The sequence below is a fragment of the Saccopteryx leptura genome, chromosome 10, assembly GCF_036850995.1.
Source record: "Saccopteryx leptura isolate mSacLep1 chromosome 10, mSacLep1_pri_phased_curated, whole genome shotgun sequence".
Classification (NCBI taxonomy): Eukaryota; Metazoa; Chordata; class Mammalia; order Chiroptera; family Emballonuridae; genus Saccopteryx; species Saccopteryx leptura.
Genome location: NC_089512.1, coordinates 58,075,929 through 58,089,473, shown reverse-complemented (window position 1 = coordinate 58,089,473; position 13,545 = coordinate 58,075,929). Strand labels below are relative to the sequence as shown.

General features: G+C 44.2%; 1 protein-coding gene across 10 annotated transcripts in view; it reads right to left on the bottom strand.

Moving 5' to 3' along the window:
* Positions 1–13,545, bottom strand: part of CACNA1D (calcium voltage-gated channel subunit alpha1 D) — a 355,364-nt gene that overhangs the window by 146,234 nt on the left and 195,585 nt on the right. For 7 of the 10 annotated variants that reach the window (XM_066352110.1, XM_066352102.1, XM_066352104.1 and 4 more), the window contains exons 7-8: positions 13,337–13,533; positions 5,858–5,961 (exon numbers count right to left, since the gene is read on the bottom strand). In XM_066352110.1, the coding sequence (XP_066208207.1) occupies positions 5,858–5,961; positions 13,337–13,533 (301 nt within the window). Of the gene's footprint in view, positions 1–5,857; positions 5,962–6,561; positions 6,666–13,336; positions 13,534–13,545 lie in introns of all 10 variants that reach the window. The other 3 variants (XM_066352103.1, XM_066352111.1, XM_066352109.1) reach the window with 1 other exon arrangement.

Below are 13,545 nucleotides of genomic sequence, written 5' to 3'. Positions count from 1 at the left end.
CATGATTTTAAGTTAATAAAACTGGAACTGGAACTAATTTCATTTTTTTGGAAAAAAAAAAACACCTCACTCCAGGGGTCAGCGAGCATGAAAAAAAACTTATTACTCAAAGGGTTAAGATAAACAGGCCTCTAGTAATACAAAATTGGATTAATTATTTAAAAAGATGACCTGAGACCTGGTAGATTTGCAACTTATTGGGACACAAAGACACAAATTAATTTAGAGCTGAATGATTTCAAACTTAAAGACCAGGGGTCGGGAACCTATGGCTCGCAAGCCAGATGTGGCTCTTTTGATGGCTGCATCTGGCTCGCAGACAAATCTTTAATAAAAAAAAAATAATAACATTAAAAATATAAAACATTCTCATGTATTACAATCTATTCATTTCCTACCACTCATGTTCATGGTTGCAGGACAACACCAAATTTTTATTGGATAATGCCTAACATACACGGGTCGTTGTATGGCTCTCACGGAATTACTTTTTTTTTTTTTTTGTATTTTTCTGAAGCTGGAAACGGGAAAGACAGTCAGACAGACTCCTGCATGCGCCCGACCGGGATCCACCCGGCACGCCCACCAGGGGACAACGCTCTGCCCACCAGGGGGCGATGCTCTGCCCCTCCAGGGCGTTGCTCTATTGCGACCAGAGCCAGCCACTCTAGCGCCTGGGGCAGAGGCCAAGGAGCCATCCCCAGCGCCCGGGCCATCTTTGCTCCAATGGAGCCTCGCTGCGGGAGGGGAAGAGAGAGACAGAGAGGAAGGAGAGGGGGAGGGGTGGAAAAGCAGATGGGCGCCTCTCCTATGTGCCCTGGCCGGGAATCGAACCCGGGACTTCTGCACGCCAGGCCGATGCTCTACCACTGAGCCAACCAGCCAGGGCCAGAATTACATTTTAAAATATGTGGCATTCATGGCGCTCTCAGCCAAAACGGTTCCCGACCCCTGTTATAGACATTGGTTGAGTTTACATTCATTCTGAGTCATAAAATCTGGTTTACAAAGAGCACTTATCTTCCAAGAATACACAAGGGCTGCTTAAAAAAAAGAGTCTTTCAAATATTTTTCATAAAATGCTGGCAAAATCAAAGCTTTGAATTCATAGGCAAATAAGTGATTTTAATCTGTTTTTTAAAGCAGGCCCAGGAGGTGGTTTATGTAGTAATATCTTTAGTACTCATTGGCTATGTCAGTATATATACACACACGAGTATATAATAAAATATTTAAAAGTATAACTTTGACTCTCAGTTCATTCAGGCCTACCTTGGCCAATAATTATTCATTGGTTTCAAAGGACTGAGCTGACTAGAATTTTCCTTGCATCAAACCCCATTTTCTACACTTTTACTTAAGCCATCATGAGAGCAATGACCAAGCACTCTGCACTCTTCTGCCTATTGAATCTTCATGAAGCTCACTGTTGGAGTTAGTTGCATTTCACAGAGAAGGAAAGTGAAACTGAAAGAGGTAAGTATTTGCCCCAAACCTCACCTGGTGAAATTGTAGAGCATGGACCCAAGTCTTGGGGATCCAACTCTAAAGCCAGCGGGTCTAACCAGCATGTTACAGAAATGCCACGACCCCAAGTTGTGCCCCCAAGTCACGATCAGATATCACTTCAATTGCAATGATTCAGAGCTGCATAATCCTCTATAGCTGACAAAGAATCCTTACACCCTCCTCTTGGAGGGCACAGAATACAGTATTAATGTGTGTACAGGGCTTGCTTCTATGGTCATTTCCTGAGAAATTCAGAAAATGGTACACTTCAGCAAATTTCCAAAGTACCCCTTTGGCTGTTCCACTTCACCCAGGGAGAGGATCATGGGTTTAATATGCAGATACATTACATGAGTAATATCCTTTGTACATTTTTTGAAGCACTTCTGCATTCATTAGCTGATTTAAAGCCAGCCACCCTGTGGGGAAGGTGGATGGTGGGATCATCCCTGTTTGAGGGAGAAGAAGACTGAGGCCCAGGGCTACCATAGTGTGTGACACTGGCTGGACCATACATAACCCAGATCCTCCAGTTTCCTTCCCATCCACCACTGCCTTTTCTGGGGTCTGAACTCTAGCTTACAGCAGGTGTGCCTAGCATCAGGTAGGTCCTGCAGGTGAAGACCTGAGGCCATTGCCCACGATACCCCATCCCCTGGGAATCGGGTAATACTTCTAAAGAAACAAAGCCCTGAAACACCAGTATGTTCTCTTCTTTTGCCTCTTTACTGACAAAAACCTCAACAGAGACAAAGAGTTAAACAAACAATTTTAAAAATGAAAAATCACCAAGCTTCTAAAAAGCCAGCATGACAGGAGACATCCCCTGTCTGAATTGTAGATTTCAATGAAACATTCTTTCTAATTGCTGGTCACAGTGGGACCATCCCCTCAATGACAACTTAATGTGAGCCTGAGACATGAGCCTGAGACAAGAGCCAGAGACACTCCGGCCCCTCCCACGAGCACTAGCATCAGGGACGAAGGTCTTTGCATGTGTTCATGCCTGGCTGCACAGATGTGCAGTTCGTGAACTTTATACTCACCTTGAAAAAAAGGCTCCATTGTAAAATCAAAGATTTTCCCAAAGCATCAGTCTTAGAATGTTTTAAAAGCGGACCAACAATAAATCAGGTGGCAGATTAAAATCAACTCAAGAGACAACAGCAAGGCACAGCCACACAGAAAGAAAAGGAACTGAGGAGCAGACACAGACGCTTCCCAAAGGTTAACAGACTGAAAGACACGTCCATGTTTCACAATTCTTCATCAGAAGGCTACAGCATGGTCTTACATTTCTAATGGGAGTCTTTTAATTCGGTGCTTTGGGGATTACATTTGTATTGGTCTGATGGTTCCTAAGGGGCTTTGCAATGTAAGTTGTCTTCCTTGTAATATTTACGTTTTTCTAGTTTTGTAATCACTCTAGTGTTCCCTAAAAAAAATAATAATAATAACTGTGGCCCAGGCCAGTGGCTCAGTGGATAGAGTGTCAGCCTGGCATATGGACGTCCTGAGTTCGATTCCCAGTCAAGGCACACAGGAGAAGCGACCATCTGCTTCTCTCCCACCCCCTCTCCCCTCCTCTCCTTCCCCTCCCACAGCCAGTGGCTCTATTGGTTTGAGCATGGCCCCGGGTGTTGAGGATAGCTAGGCTGGTCTGAGCAGTCAGCCTCAGGCGCTAAAGATAGCTCAGTACTCCACGGGGCCCAGACAGGGCTGCCGGGTGGATCCCAGCTGGGGTGCATGCAGGAGTCTGCCTCAATATCTCCCCTCCTCTCACCTAAAAAAAAAAAATCTTAAGATTAAAATTAAAATATTTTAAAATTGCTTTAACAAGAAGATGAATACCAATGACCCACTTTGATTTCTGGTTGCTTTGGGGGAAAATCAAAGGGAGCAGCTGGGCAGAGAAGGCCAGGTCATTGTCAGGGTAGGTGGGGGCCTTCCAGCTCCTCGGGTTTCCCCAGTAGACGCCTTACCATCTTACAGGATCCAGCCCAAAGCCCCTCGTCTTCTAGCTCTGCTGCAGCTTGGTCCTCCTGCACTCCTGAACAACAGTCTCTCCCACCAGACAGTGAATGTCTGAACACTAGGCTCCATCTGTGCCTTAGACATCCTGGCACCCCTGGTCTCTGGCCCAGAGCCGGGCACTCAACAGAACTCAGGAAATGCTGGCCAAATTAGCCAACACACAGAGAGGCTCTGCTTTGCAGACATGGTTCTTACCTTACACAAAACGCCTCTCAGTAATTCCTACTAAAGTAGCCTCCTGTGTGGGGCAGCCCATGGGAACATGAACTGACAGTAAATATCACTAGGAAGTCTTAGCTTTTATTTTAAAAATCCATGTGTTGTTTGCATTCTCCTTCATAAGGGACCTAGTTTTGTTTTTATACAAAAATGCTCTCTAAATTACTTTAAATGGAATTATTTTCCCCCAAAATAAACTTCAGTTCCATGGGGCTGGGAGTCTTTTTTATCCTCAAGATTTGGGTAACAGGGGGTGCATATTTAATGCTCAGGTCTAATGAGGAGGCCCCTCCTCCCACCTCTTCCTTTTTTCTTTTTAAAACTGCTTCGTCATGCCAGGGGGACGGTTCCTGCTCTGCAAAGCTAGTGATAAGGCGTGTCACTGGCACTGTTAAAATTAGTGGTTTCCATGGCCTCAGTCAGTTTAGTTGGGTTTAGGAGACAGAGGCGCCAAGCAACTCACAACAGAATGGCTGTTAACCTTGTACAGGCTGTTCCTGTGGTAAACTTATGCAGGATGCTGTTTCTCCAGGATAAATTCCACCCTTACAACACCAATATCCACCTCAAGCCACAGAGGTTCCTTAGGAGGAAGGCACTTTTAGAGTTTTAAGTGAGAGAACATGAGGCTTGAGGAGTCACTTATCTCTAGAAGGAAGCTTTGGTAGGGGTGGGGGACCAGGGTATGTTTTCACCACCACCCGCCCCCAACTTCGAACTCAGTCCTAGCCACCCGCCCACTTCTCTCACTGTGTGGCATGGCTCCTGGGCCATTTCCAGAGAGGGCCTTCACATGATAGTATGTGTCCATGCATAAAACTGACCACACCTGGCCAAGGAGAATTCCAAAATGCTCATCCTCTGAAAACAGGCAGGGAGGTCAGAGGAAGATGAGCAAAAGAAGCAGAGATGGATAACTAACTGACTTGGTTTTCTGGTCTGGAAAAGGCAGTGTCACAAAAAATGTGATCAAGTTCTCTTCACTGACTCAGCATTGTATGAAGACATGGCTTCCCCAAGACACAAGCTCCATAGCTCCAAGAGGAAGATAAAATGAGTGACAAGAAGATAAACTCACTCGGAAACAAATCCATCACAGTATTTCCTGAGGATGTCTGCACTCGGTGAGTAGCAGAGGCTCTTTGGGGAGACGGGTACCTCCTGGCCTCCAGTATACCCCAGCAACCCCCGTCCCCACCAGCAGTATACTCCCCAGCTGGGGTTGCTTCTGAGAGAGCCTAGACAGTCCCGCTTCTTTCCTTGGGATACTCAACTTCCCTTTCTAGGGTATGTGCAGGATGGTGAGGATGCATAGCTGCCCTGAGGGGCTCTCGGACAGCAACTAGTCAGGGCAGAGCCCAGAAACACCAGAAGGCCCCTTCCTGAGCCAGTCTCCCCCGAACCCTGTCTACAGAGGGTCAATCACAGAGCTGACGTGGTAAACAAAATGAAATTCCCAAACTGATGACTGAGTAACGAGGACTATGATAAGACCAAAATACATGTGTGTGCAATAGTGACCATTACTCTGTGATTAAGAAAGATTCTACCAGTTAAGATTAAACATGAATTAGAGGGCAAATTCTCACAGTGACAGCACTATAAAACCAAATTAATAAATAATCCCTATTCGAAGGATATAAGATTTTGAAATTTGTTCAGTATTTATGTGTTAATCTAGGCTTATTTTTCCTTCAGGATGAAATCTGAAACACAGTGGAAATAGTCATGATTATTTCAAAGGGCCAGGTTATATACCAATGGGAAAAGAACCATAAAAGAGGAAAAGAGGCCCCTTCCTGGGGGAGACCGAGGCTGGGACTCCTTTTCCTCACTGGTAATCCACTTCTGCAAATTAATGCAACTGGCTTCAGGGAAACATTTTCATTAAATTAATGGTATTTGGCAAGCATCAGAGACATGGAATCTCACAGACAGATACAGGCAGGAAGAATCACAGTTCAATCCAAAAGCAACACACAGGAGGGGACATCAGAATCCACACGCATGCAAAGGAGCTGCAGGGCAGCTGGGGGACACACAGGGCCGCCTCCCACGAGGCAGCAAGATGCACAACATGGATCCAACTGCTTACCCACTAAGGACACCAAGAACCAGGTTAAGGACGAAAAATGAGCCAAGGATTATCAGACTAACAAAATACACCCATGGCCATTCCCATCCTATCGCATCATTTACCTGTAAAACGTAAGGAGATCAGTTATCAGTTATCTATTTACTAAAGAGCGAAGCCCCCAGTGCAGCTGCCAGACCACTCAGGGGCTTTGATGGGAACTCAGTGCTCCTAGACAGGGTCCCCACCTAGGGCCTTCTGGGTTTTTTTTTTGTTGTTGTTGGTGGTGGTGTTTTTGTCTTCAAATAAGGACAAGTCCTGCTGCTAAATTCTGTGGGCTACCAAAAGTCAGCCAGGACCAGCTCAGTTAGCTACTGTTTCGTACCAATTAATCTGCATTATATTTGGACTCTGACCAATAAAGCAATTATAAATGTATCTCATTTTAGGACATAACAAAAGGGAAAGCAATGGAAACTATTTATATCCCAAGCAACAACGCTGATTGATTTCTGGTCAATAATGATTCTATAGCTTTCTTTCATGAAGGTTGGTGAGGTTCCAGGAAACACTGCAATGTGGGAAGCCTCGGCAGGAAAGAAAGCATCTTGGAGGACATAGAAGGCATCTGGCACCCACCCGACAGCCCCCGTCTAGCAAAGCCTGTGTGGTCTTGGCAACTGTCCTCAGGACTCTGCTTTCAAGATGAAAGAGGTGTAGCTTACCCGCTCAATACACCAAGTACAAGATTTAGTACGAAAAATGACCCAAAGATGACGAGACTGACAAAATACACCCAGGGCAATTCAAATCCCATAGCATCATTCATCTGTAAGAAATAAGATGGTCTCATAGGAGTGGGTTAATGAGAGAATCTAGTAAGGAAAGAGGGTCACATTAGAGACAGCATTCTATACATTTAATGAAACATTTACTTAGATTCAAATCAGAGACAACAGTAGCCGAGACATATTCATTATATATTCCTAGCACATACATGCGCGCACGCAAGCGCGCGCACACACACACACACACACACACACAGATACTCTCATCAAAGCTTTCAGGGCAAATAGCCAACTCTGGCCACTAGTAGGGAATCAGCTGCCTGGATAAGGATTTTCAGAAAAGATCTTGGTAGAGGACAAAACTAGTGTTTAGCTGAAAACTATTTTCTACTCTGTCCAAGTTGTTAGTTTTATTATTATTATTATTTTTGCTTTTAAAATTTGTGATGGTGGAGAAGTCTTAGTTATAGAAACAAATTAACATTCGACTCTATAAGTTCTATTCTTAGGGGGAAAAAAACCCTAAAATAATAACTTTCCATTGGAAGCCAACCTTCCAAGAAAACTAACCCACCTTAAATTGAGATTGAATCTGGGTTGCCCTCAATCATTAAAGTGCAAGCACAGATAAACTAATGCAAAGAAGGCAACTGTTCAGCAGTCAGGGGGCTGGTACATGTTCAAGGGTACTCTTGGGAATGAGAAGTTCACAACTGCACCACAGGAAGGACCCAGGAGAAGGAAAAAGCCCTTACCCCCCCCTCCTCTCTCTCTCTCTCTCTCTCTCTCTCTCTCTCTCTCTCTCTCTCTCACACACACACACACACACACACACACACACACACACACACACACACACACACCTATCTTGGACCTACACGACCCAGCCTGGGAAAGCTGGCTTCAGCTATGAGCTGACTGGCTCATCAAGAGGAAGCCTACACTCCTACTGTGGGACATGCTCAAGCAGGACAGTCCCACGTGTCTCCTCTCCCAGGAGAGGTTTGGTCACGAGCAGCTTTCATGCTGGAGCAAATGCTTGAAGGTTCAAGGCTGAGGACACTTTCTAACAGCACAGGTCAGTGCTAAATTGGGCAAATGCTTCTCCCAGGAAGGAGATGTTAAGGACCAGTCGGGGACAATGAATGACTCCAGGCCTGACTTTGCTGAAACACCCAGAATCTTTGGCCAGCAGAACCCTACACAGTGCAGGCCGGTTCATGGCTCTTGCCTTGCAGGTGCACGCCCTTAGGCATTAAGCTTGTGTTTTCCTCCACACAATGTGACTCCAGGTTTTGCTTTACAGAATGAGGCTCCTGCATTTCACTGTTTGCCTCATGCAGAAGCCAAACAGGAGAAGAGAACATTTATAAAAAATTGCCTAACATCTGTTGCTGAAGTCTCGGGAAAGGACATTAAATCCCTTATGAAACACCTGTTTGGCCACATGGAAACGGATGTGCTTAATAGAACTCATATCAGTCTGCACATCTTACATTGGCAATTAGAGTAATGAATGAGCCAAGGCCATGGCTGCAATTGTTGATCTAATTAAGGTAGATAAACTAATTTCAGCAGGAAGGCAGAGGATAATTCTTCCAAAGTGACTACACCACCAAATTTATTTAAAAGCTCATGTGTGGAGGACAAGAAACAGGCTGCCTAGTGTAGTGGCCAGAGCCCAGCCTGGTATCAGGACCTTTCACAGGGTCTCTCTGGACCAGTTTCCTCTCCGTTAAAACAGGAGTACGTATGACAGGAGAGAGGATACTCTCGGATGGGAGACAGGTGTCCAAAGCTAAGACTTCCACAGAGAGACCTCACTTTTCTAAAATTCTGGCAAAGTCAGTGTGGGCTGTGCCCTGTGCTTCACTATCCGGTCTCAGTCTCATGTTCTAGGAAATGGCTCTAGTAACAGCTGTCTGCTCCACTTGGGAGGAAACATTTATTAAAAATTAAAGACATGCCTGACCAGGCAGTGGCGCAGTGGATAGAGCGTCGGACTGGGATGTGGAAGACCCAGGTTCAAGACCCCGAGGTCACCAGCTTAAGCATGGGCTCATCTGATTTGAGCAAAAGCTCACCAGCTTGGACGCCAGGTCGGTGGCTTGAGCAAAGAGTTACTCGGTCTGTTGCAGCCCCAAGGTCAAGGCACGTATGAGAAAGCAATCAATGAACAACTAAGGTGTCGCAATGCACAACGAAAAACTGATGATTGATGCTTCTCATCTCTCCGTTCCTGTCTGTCTGTTCCTGTCTATCCCTCTCTCTGACTCTCTCTCTGTCTCTGTAAAAACAAATAAATAAATAAAAAATAAAGACCTTTTTAAATCCTTAGGAGTCTTCAATAGATCCACATTTGCTAAAATCAGAAATATCACCTGGAATGACAGCTGGGGGCGAGGGAGTGGCTATTGCTAAACAAAGGCCACAGGAGACTCTCTGGATCTCCAGAAGTTGGGGAACAAAGAGAACGCAAGCTTCAAGGGCCAGTCTTTCTCCCAACTCAACCTTCTCAACCCAGTCTCTTTAGAGGCTGGTATTTCTTAGGCCTGATCACATATATAGGGTAAGTCAGAACTGGTAAGCTGTTCCCCAAAATAGCCACGTGAAAATTGAAGACTCTGCTTGGGATTTTGTCTGCATAGTCTTTATCAACAATGAAGAAATCGGCATGAGCTGAACCACTTCAATTTAGATTTTTAAAATATTTATATCCAAGTCATCATGTGGAGCCACCTGGTACCCAGGAAATAATATTCTATTGAGTTTGTTTTCCCTTACTCTAAAGGTTGAAATACACATTCATGTCTCCAATTAGGGGTCAACCTATGGCTTTCCGTCTTTTCTAACTGTTGAAAAGACCACTGGAAACTTGGGATACTTGTAGCCCCCCGAGCATGGACTAAGAGAACGGTGCAGAAAGGCAAGTCCTTGGCCAACTAGAGAGGCATTTCCCAGGTACCTTGAATGAAGTCAATGGTCAACTTGACCATGAAAATGTCCTATTAGATAGAGTCTGACAGCCAGCACCTCCAGAAGTGTGCTCACTGAGAAAGTGCTTGATGAGAAGGGCAGAGGCCGTACATGATTTACATGGATGGCTCTCTCCTAAAACCAATACCATTTTAATTTCTTACATTCAAAAACACTTCCTCTGAGTTGAAGGAAAAGAATGGATCATATTTTGCATTTTATAACAAAATTAAAACCCAAAGAGTTTTAGTGGCCTATCCAAGGTCACACACCCAGCCCCATCCCAGCCTCCATGTTCTTTTCCTTGCACTACACCCTCCTGCCTCTGTGGCCAACAAATATGCATGGGTTGGGTGACCACTTAATCATGTTTAAAGAGCTCAGTTTATAAAAGAGCTCTACAATACCTTTTCCCTACCAGAAGTTAATGACCCCCCACACACTCCACAGGGGTCTGTTCTAGGTGTGTCTTTCTACATATCAGGCTCATCTATATTTGCCCTCTCAAGACTGTTTGCCAGACTCTCTGGAGAGCTGAGCTAATGGTGAGCTCATGAACACCGACTGACAAGATGCAACATGATCCCTGGCAAAGACTCTGTCCACCATATACAAACACCTAAAGGACTGAGAAATTTGCTTGCCATCAATATTTAAAATCTAATCTCCTCAGTTATCTCACAAGATGTTTCCTTGATACCCTAATTGTGGATAAAAATCGGTATTTCAACATGGCCCATCTATCCCGAGGCAATAGGACTATACACTTGGAGAATAATGGTAATTAGTATTTGTTGAGCACCTGCTCAGGCGAGGCACTGTGCTGGGTAGGGATGTTCTGGTCTGGAACACAGTCGTGTGGTTCCTAGCTGACCGTAACCCACAACATATAAGAAGGCTTGGTGCCTTGGCTCCTGCCTACTCTATGATGAGTTAATAAATGGAATCAACAAGTAACTAAAAACAACCTGATGTGTTTCAGAGACTAAGATCTTAGTGAACACTCTGGAAGACATTAGTTAGCTGCTCCCAAGTGTTCTAGAAGGGTTGGAAGATTTCCAAGGAAAGAATACCAGATTCCTGCCTAGACTAGGGATCGACAAACTATGACCTGCAGGCCAAACTCACCCTGCCACCTGCTTTTGTATAACCCTTGAGCTAAAAAGGTTTTTACATTTATAAATGGTTGGGGAAAAAATCAAAAGACTATTTCACAACACATGAATGTTATACAAAATTCAAATTTCAGTGTCTTTAAGAAAAGTTTCATTGAAACAGAGCCACCCCATTTGTTTATATGTTGTTCATAGCTGCTTCTGAGTGACACGGCAGAGGGCCAACTGAGAGCTGTGACACAGACATTATGGTCTGCAAGGCCAAATATATTTACTATCTGGTCCCTTATAAAAAAAGTGTACAGGTCTCCATTCTAGATCAAGGAACATAACCACTTGCTTTAGGACCCTGGAGATGTTCAGTGGTCTCTCTATATTCCAGGGTTTCCATCCTCAAAATCCCAGACTTTCTATAAAGGAATACACACTGGGATAATGTTGAAAAATTACATGAATTCCTCCATCAGAATAAAGATGCTATGTGGTTCATAGATAATATAATTATATTATCAAATTATTAACTCAGATTGTCATATTAACAATAGAGAATAATCATAGGATCTTAGGTGATACTTAAAGGTTCTCAGGAAAGCAAGTGGGGACTTGTTTCTTGGGTTCATGGAGTTTTCTCTCCTTTAATCGCACATTCCCAGAGGTTTCACTTGCTTGACAATAGGAAATTGTCTTAAGAGAATGTGCAGAAATGTAACTGAAGTATAAAATTGTCCATTAGTCAAGGCATGTTGGACCAGCAGTGAACAATTCACCTGGCCTACGGAGAACTGAGAGGAATCACAGATTTTTATTTAAAATAATAAATAAATAAAAATGTTGTTTTCTGTACTGTATAGGGAAAGGATCAGAGTTTGGGCTATTTAAATGATACCTTTTTCTACTGATCAGAAATTTCAAGGGAAGACTGGGAACGAGACCTTAACTAATCTAACTAGGAGTTGTAACTTTTTAGATGATAACAAACCCTTTACTTAATTTGAGGGTCGCCTCTCATGACCATGGTCTTGGCTCATCCAATATAATCTCCCTCCTTCCTCTTCATGAAAGGCATTGCCTTACAGATATAAATAACAGATGTGCATACACACACACACACACACACACACACATACACACATTCCTATGACAATAAGAAAAAAGGGGAGAAACAAGATATAACATGCTCAAATCTTATTACCAAACTAGACATACATTTTGGGGATGAAAAAAAAACATATCCTCATCTCTAACATTGAGTATATAGGGATTTCTACAACCCTGTGAACATGGTGTTCATTGGTGAAGGGAAGCAAAAACCTGCTGTTCTCTGAAGATACAGACTAATATGAAATCCTGTACAAGTGTCTAAAATTTAGGAGCTACTTCTTGTGGGCCTTATAACTAGAGACTTCCCATTCAAGAAGTATATTATTACTAATTGCCTTTAACAAGTTATGATTGGAATCTTAGTTAATCTCATTTGGACTTGGGTTTAGGCTCAAAATCCACACATTAGCTGTTCTTCCCAGCAAGTCTTTGGCATGAAAAGTAATTTCTAAACTTCTGTGAGCTTTTTCAAATGCAACCAAACAAGTAAATAAACAAACTCAGCTCTGGGAATTGGCTGTTAAAATACTACTACTCTTCATTTATGGCAAACCCTTCTGGTGCTGTCAGGATCAAGAAGAACCAGACCCAAGCCATCGAAAGGGTGTCCATCTGTTTTCACAGCAGGTTGGATGGGCCCCACTTCATTCTACCCTCTCTGCCAGACTTCTTAGGCTCCAAAGAGAAAGGGAGAGTGAGTTTAGGACTTGTGCTGGGCTGATTTATATAACACTGAAGATACAAGGGAAATATTATAATAGGGAAAAACCCATTTTGGCGTTAGGGCTGTGCTAAGTTATGGAAAACATGAAAGGAATGCAATTTATGATTCCTACTTCTCTTTAGGATTCCAGTAAGGCAGCCTGCCTTTAGGTACAAAAGATCAATTTTAGCCCATGGAAGCTTCTAAACCTAGGAAATAACCCTGGCTCTCTAAGAGTTTAATCAGGACAGCCCTGGCCTTCTGGGGCCCCTCCAAAAAGGGACTATGAGGCACATTCCACGAGAATTCCCCAGGCAGCACTGAGGAGTGCAGGAAACCAAAGTCACACACCCTGCTTTCTAGAATGGAAACTAAAGCCCTGAGCAGGAAAGATGATAAGTCTTGCTGAGTGAAGAGAGGGTGTGCTTCCCTTCCCAAAGAACTGACTTCCAAGTTTTTCTCAGCCAGCTCTCCAATGGCTCTAGCTAGTGCAACACTGTCGTCCAAAGAAAGAACGCTGCACTGACTCTCTCCCCATGCTGCGTACCCAGTAGAAAGAACACTGCACTGACTCTCTCCCCATGCTGCGTACCCAGTAGAAAGAGCACTGCACTGACTCTCTCCCCATGCTGCGTACCCAGTAGAAAGAACACTGCACTGACTCTCTCCCCATGCTGCTTACCCAGTAGAAAGAACACTGCACTGACTCTCTCCCCATGCTGCTCACCCAGTAGAAAGAACACTGCCCTGACTCTCTCCCCACGCTGCGCACCCAGTAGAAAGAACACTGCACTGACTCTCTCCCCATGCTGCTTACCCAGTAGAGCACGTCTGTCCAGCCCTCCATGGTGATGCACTGAAACACGGTGAGCATAGCAAAGGCAAAGTTATCAAAGTTGGTGATGCCTCCATTTGGGCCAACCCAGCCGCTCCTGCACTCCGTGCCATTGGCGGTACACTGGCGTCCATTCCCTGAGAACGCACACGGTGCTGGGTCCTCTTCAGCTACGATATCTGCAAACAGAG